This window comes from Dendrobium catenatum, unplaced genomic scaffold (assembly GCF_001605985.2).
Source record: "Dendrobium catenatum unplaced genomic scaffold, ASM160598v2 fragScaff_scaffold_1083, whole genome shotgun sequence".
In the NCBI taxonomy this organism is placed as follows: Eukaryota; Viridiplantae; Streptophyta; class Magnoliopsida; order Asparagales; family Orchidaceae; genus Dendrobium; species Dendrobium catenatum.
The window spans coordinates 646,387-652,696 of NW_021319545.1; the positions used below are offsets into that span (position 1 = coordinate 646,387).

Sequence of the window (6,310 nt, forward strand, 5' to 3'; positions counted from 1 at the left end):
ATAAGTCGGGTTCGTGGTTTCGTTGTTTATCTCGTTCCCTTCTCTTCCCGTTGCTTCTTTCATATCTCCTCCCTCATCACCCAACCGCCGGATTCCCTAGTACCCGAATTTCCCATCCTCAACTTCCCCTCAAACTCACGGCCAAACCCGCGCCTAATTCCCATGCCGCCGGTCACCAACTCCCTAGCCACCAAGCCACACCCCTTTTCCCTCATCTGAGTTTGTTTCCTATTTTAGATTGAATTGAATGTGGGTAGATTTGAAATTTAAAATTAATCATTGAGAGTTTCAAATCTTTCCTGATTTAATAAAATCTATTTTAGGTAAGTTTCTATTTCTTTTTGTTATTTGAAATTCAAATTGGACTTAAAATAGTACTTTCCTAAAGCCCTTACCCAAATCAAGGATTCTTAATTATCCTCATTAAACTCCCCTTAGCATCTGCTTACTGCCGGCCCCCCCTCTCTCGGTTAATAAAGATTTATTTCCTAATGGACTCTTATTCCACTAGGGAATATTTTCAAATTTCTGTTTCTTCAATCAGCCAAGATTCCCTATCCCTTGCCTACGTCATTTGATTTCCTAATTCAAGGCATTAAATCAGGAAATCAAAATCCCTCCCCACCGCCTCTCAATCCACCGCCAATCTCACCTTCTTTCCTCTTTTGACCCGTCCCCTTCTCCCTCCCAGATTTTTTTTTCTTCCTTTTTATTTCTCCACCTGAACTCTAATCAATATTCTTTCCCTCCCCACCTCTATTTCCTAAGCAATAATCTGAGATTTAACTCAGGTTTTGGAAAGAAAGTTTGAGGTTGTTTCTTCATCTCACGTGAGGGAAGTTCTTGGCCTTGATAATCTTCAAGAGTTTTCACTACAGTGGAGAGACTTCAACCTTTTATCCCTATGAATGGCGGATCCCGAGACTGAGTACGGTATCACGTGGGACGACGACGGCTACACCGACATCTTCCATTCTACATTCTTCGAAGTGAATCCGGAGATCGATCACACAATCGAAGAATACGTGGATCGCATTTTGTTCCAATTGACGGAAGTCATTGACGAGCATTTCGAAGGTCTTGAGTGGAGGATTTCAAAGTCTTCTTAACAAAAGGTTTTCCTTTTACTTGTATTCAGTTTCTTCTAAATCTAAATTCTCAATTGGTTGATTGTAATCACGAAAGCTCCTTCAATTGCTCTTGCCAAGCTTAGTCATTCGTAGGAATTGAGTGTGATCTTCTATGCATCCTACGTCTCGTTGTTAGATTAGGGATTAAATTGAAGACTACTATTTTGCGTTGTTTCAATTGTCTTATCTATCTTGAAAATTTCAAAGCTAGGAGCATGTGATTTAGCCTACGCAAAGCATCTCTTTAATTGTTTTAATCGACGTTGATAATTGCTAATAATTTTAATCCAAAATTATTCTAATCAAAGAGTTGTGCAAGGCCCAAAATGAAGCCATAGGCATGTCATCTAAGTAGTCCTGCATCAGGTAGAGATCATACTTCATGTAAGTACACATTTCAAATTATTACAATTAGGTTCAAAAGGGGCTCATCTCCCATCCCTTGGTTATACAAACAATAATATCAATATAATAAAATTAAAGTTACACAAGTCTTTGAGGTATAAATCATGTTTCAGGTAAGTACGCATTTTAAAATTACCATAAAAAGTAGGTACCTAACATTTTTTCAAATTTTCTTGAGACTCCCTCAGTCAGCTTTCGGTCTTACTCTTCACACCAATAACATAACAACGATAGCCAATTCCATTAGCCTTGAGCCCATGATCATGGATGTGATCTGTAAGTGAATGTTACACTCTTTACTTAACCATAAACCTTTACCAACTTCGAATTTCGTATCTTTCTATGGATGAAAATTTCAATTAAAAAGAGAAAAAGGAAAACTCAAAGGATGTGAGAGCTGGAAAATCCTTGACAAATGCGAGTTAGAAACTTACTAAGAAACCCTTTACAAATGTGTGCAAAAAACTCTAAAATAAATAAGTTAAATCTTAATTGATTAAACTATGAATCCTCTTCAAAACTCTAAACAGCCAGAGCCCACATAACAAATACAATCCAAAAAAATTCTAAAATTTAGGATGATAAAGATAAGAGTGCATATAAAATGATAAAAAGAAGTACAGGGGGATACGAAAGGTGTAGTCGCTATAAAGACGTGTTTCAATACAATAAGGCTCCAGATGAATTTACAATATAAAATTATTTTAAGAAATTAAAAGATTTTTTTTAACAAAACAATCATGATAGGGACCTTTATGTAACATTATTCAATCTCAAGGATCTAATTATTGTCTTTTTAAAATGCGGACCAATAAGAAGTGTATTATATATCTTGGGAACCACGTGTAATTTATCATAAAATTAACAATATACACCAGAAAATCTAGTAGAATGGACATTATACTTAAATCCATAAATTGAAGGATCTCTAATGGGCCTCCTCATTTATAAATTTTTCCTTTTTTTTTTTTGGCAAAGAATAGGTCTAGAGTAGTGGTTAGGGTGCCAACATATTTTGGAGGCCCCTAATTCAAGTCAAGAAAATATACTCGCCAAAAGAGGAGGAAAGAATGCACACATCAACCCCTTCCTCCATAGCTTATATTAGCAAAAGCTTCATGCATTGGGCATGCTACTTTTTATTCTATAACTTCTAGTTCGTCAGATGAAATGTATATGATTATGATGTAAATGATTGCTGAGGTATAAAATATGCAAAAGAGCTTATAAATAGCACAAAACCAATCATAAGAACATCATGAACAAAAATGCTAAGTTTCTTTTCCATACGAGCAAGTAAGGATAGAGAAAGGGAAAGCCATAAGTAGATAAAAGAAAACACTATTCACAAAACCAAAATGTCCATAGATTTGATGGGATAGTTAAAGTTTGAATTTTTAAATCAATCTTAATTCTCTGATCATGAACACAAGAACACAACAAAAAAAAACAATAAATAATCAAGCAACACAACTTAAAAAATGACATACAGGTTTCTGCAAACGACCGCTAAGATAGAATCTATCCCAAGTCAATATATCCAGTGCCAAATCCTGCATCCTCACAACACCATATTTTATTATCTGTAAATCAACATAAAGTAAAATTAAATAAGTTATCAATACTGAGCACATAAAAAATGATAAACATATATAAAATTTTCATTTTTTTAGAAAGAAACCTTGTCTCTCCATTCCACAAATGGATTGAAGTGAACCCCAACCCCAATTTTATCAGCAACACAAGTGATCTACACCACAAATGCAAAAAAAAAATTAAAATCTTAAAACGCTAATTTTCTTTATACCTATTATAGGAATGGGTAACAGACGCTTGGTGAATTTTAGGCTGCATACCATTTTTGGCCCTAGAATTGACATCCACCTCGAGTAATGGATCTTGTTCCTTTCAAAATTCTACATTGGACCATGCCAAATCAGAATGGTTCTATAATAATAAAAAAATGAAATAATCCTTTCAAAGATCTGCATTTACACACTTCTGCATGCCATTTTTCTGGGTCTGCTACCCCTATGATATAGTCCACCATAGAAGACTGTAAGAAAACATAATTAAACTATTAACAAAAGTAATTGGAAAGAGAAATGTTCATGGTGAAAAGTTGGATGACCTTGTCTGTGTTGTTGGAAAGGAGAGAGGAACCATAAGCACAACAAAAGTCCACTGGAGGAAGAGCTTTCAGCGGGCCAGCAAGCTCTATGGAGTTGATCCCCATTCTTCTAGAGGGAGACATATAGACCCATATATGAGTAAGGTATAAAGTGAAGCTCAAATGAAGACTCAATAAACTTCAAAAACAAACGAAATAAAGCCTACAAACTCAAGAGAGTTTACTGCTACACTTAGGGGATTTAGTTGTAGTTGGCCTAAATTCCTAATTTAAAAAACCCTAACAACTTCAGTACTTAAAGTATATGAAATTGTAGGATATAAGAATTTAGTAAATCTTCTTATTTGTATCCAAATAATTTTCTAAATTTAACTAGGATTAAAGATATATTTACAACCAAATAATTTTTAGAATTTAGCACTCTCAAAATGTACTAAATCCTGATAATACAAAATCATCAAGCAATTGGTTCATACGTATAGTTTCTCATAGATCAAACTCAAGAAATTAAATAAAGCAATAAAATTACCGAACCTAACAAATACAAGTTCTTATCCACATATTATTAATTTTAACCAAATTTTCATTTGTGTTTTTAATTTTTAATGTTAGTTTGAATGAAATATAATGATCTATATACTTAATTACACATTAGTTTCTTTATAAATTGGGCTTTATGTATGGACTTCTGAAATTTGTCTTTGATTAAGAAAGTTAAGAAAAGTTTTTGCAACCCTTGCTTAGCCTACAAATGTTATTACCTTGAAGCTTTAACAATCCAATATCTTAAGAAGCCAACATCAATGGCTAGAAGATTTATTATTTGATATCATTTTACCATATTTTCTTGTTTTTCTTATGTCTCTCTATTAATAGTCTCTGCAACAAATCTTATGTTGAAATGTGATTATTATCTTCTGAAGACCAACCATCCTATCGCCATCAAGACAAGTCAAATTGGATCTATTATGTCAATTATTGCGTGTTTCCCGGTTCAGCCTACACCTACACAATCAAGAAATTTTAAGAAAAAGGATCAATCAATTTAAAGTGAGGTTGTTTGTTATAGGTGTTAACGAAAAGGTGAAAAGTCATATAGCTTCTCGATACCTTACAAAATTATGACTTTTTTGTAAGAATTCAATGAACTTCTAAATTCTAATAAAAATATTGAAGAATTTGGGAATAATAAGCTCATTTGTGACAATGATCAGAACAGAGGCATAAAACAAAAAATTAATATCATGCACAGCCTATCATGTATACTAAAGGATAAATTAGAATCAGAAATAAAATTTAAAAAATAATCTAAAATTAAAGGCGGGCCTCAAAGAAGTTGAAGCAATTCATTGAATTTCATTCTAAATATTTGATTGATTCACCTTTTTCTACATAATTTAACCACTGACAGCCTATAGTGATGCATTGGCCAAACATGCATTATTTGATTTTGTTTTATTTTTTGATGAAAATTTGCATGAATTATATATTGATTTCAAATGCATTTTATTGTATAAGCAGAAATGCAATTAGTTCATACAAATTTATTCTCGCGTTTGGAGAGTTTTTATGAAGAGCTATGATTTTATACGTCTATCTTTTATATATGATTAGAAATTCCTTTAGTTTTTTTTTTTTTAAAGAGCCACAAAGACTTATTATATTGATAGTCATAAGAAACTACTTTGTTTATATAGAACATGCCTTTTAATATTAATGGTACCCCTCCCTTTATGTTATTAATTTGAAGCACTATAAAATCTCCGATTCTTCTTTTTATGTTTCTATAGGTGGATTTAATGTAAGTCAGGGTATAATTTTGTTTCTTTCGCCAATGTTTCTGCTACTGTCATAACAAAATGCGACAACTATTTTGATGAGACGGAGAATCATCTGTTTCAAGAGATTCCACCACTTTACTCTCTGAAAAATTGTTCTTCTTGCCAGTGGAAGTGTTGCAATACTTTAGCCAATCGGTCATGCACTTAGCTTCTCATAAGACAAGCTTGAGGAGTAGAATAGACAATAAAAGAGCTAAGCCAAACAAATTTTTAAATCTTTATTTGATTTGTAAGCAACCTTTTAAAACTATTACGTAAGCACGCCATGAAGGGTTAGCACGTATCTAAAAAGGTTTTAGGATTTTTATTAATGTTCCTTATTGATCTCTCAGACAATTAAGGGTACCTCGAATATGGGATTCGTCCGAAGAAGCGCTCGAAAGGTATAAAAATGGTTACCTTTGCAGCGAGCGAGCTCCCGTCGTGACTTTCGATCAGTCGTCGTTGAAGGAGGCGAAGAAGCTTCTTTAGCAACTCTTTCAACACACAAATTCACGCGAAGCCTTCAAGCTTCGCACGAAGCACGCGGGGCCGAAGCAGGCACGTAGAAATGGTGACGAGGGAAAGCACTAGTAATGATGAAATGGGCAAGATAAAAATCAAACCCTAAATTTATTAAATTATGTAATTGAAATTTAAAATTAAATAGTTTAATTAATATTATTTTTAAAATAAAAAAATTAATTATTATATAAACTATATATAATAATTAAATAACTAATTATTATTAGAATATTTAAATGATTAATAAGATTGATACATCATCAAAAAATTATCTTGATTGGGCACGAATCCCGAGGTAA

At 33.0% G+C, this 6,310-nt stretch overlaps 1 protein-coding gene across 1 annotated transcript in view; it reads right to left on the reverse strand.

Moving 5' to 3' along the window:
- The window catches only part of LOC110094571 (phosphatidate cytidylyltransferase, mitochondrial), a 22,077-nt gene extending 16,013 nt beyond the window's left edge, over positions 1–6,064 (reverse strand). Inside the window, exons 1-6 of the mRNA XM_028698428.1 lie at positions 5,907–6,064; positions 3,667–3,775; positions 3,535–3,591; positions 3,392–3,451; positions 3,217–3,285; positions 3,026–3,118 (exon numbers count right to left, since the gene is read on the reverse strand). Coding sequence (XP_028554261.1) covers positions 3,026–3,118; positions 3,217–3,285; positions 3,392–3,451; positions 3,535–3,591; positions 3,667–3,771 — 384 coding nt within the window. The 5' untranslated portion in view covers positions 3,772–3,775; positions 5,907–6,064. The remainder of the gene's footprint in view (positions 1–3,025; positions 3,119–3,216; positions 3,286–3,391; positions 3,452–3,534; positions 3,592–3,666; positions 3,776–5,906) is intronic.
- Positions 6,065–6,310: the final 246 nt, after the last annotated feature.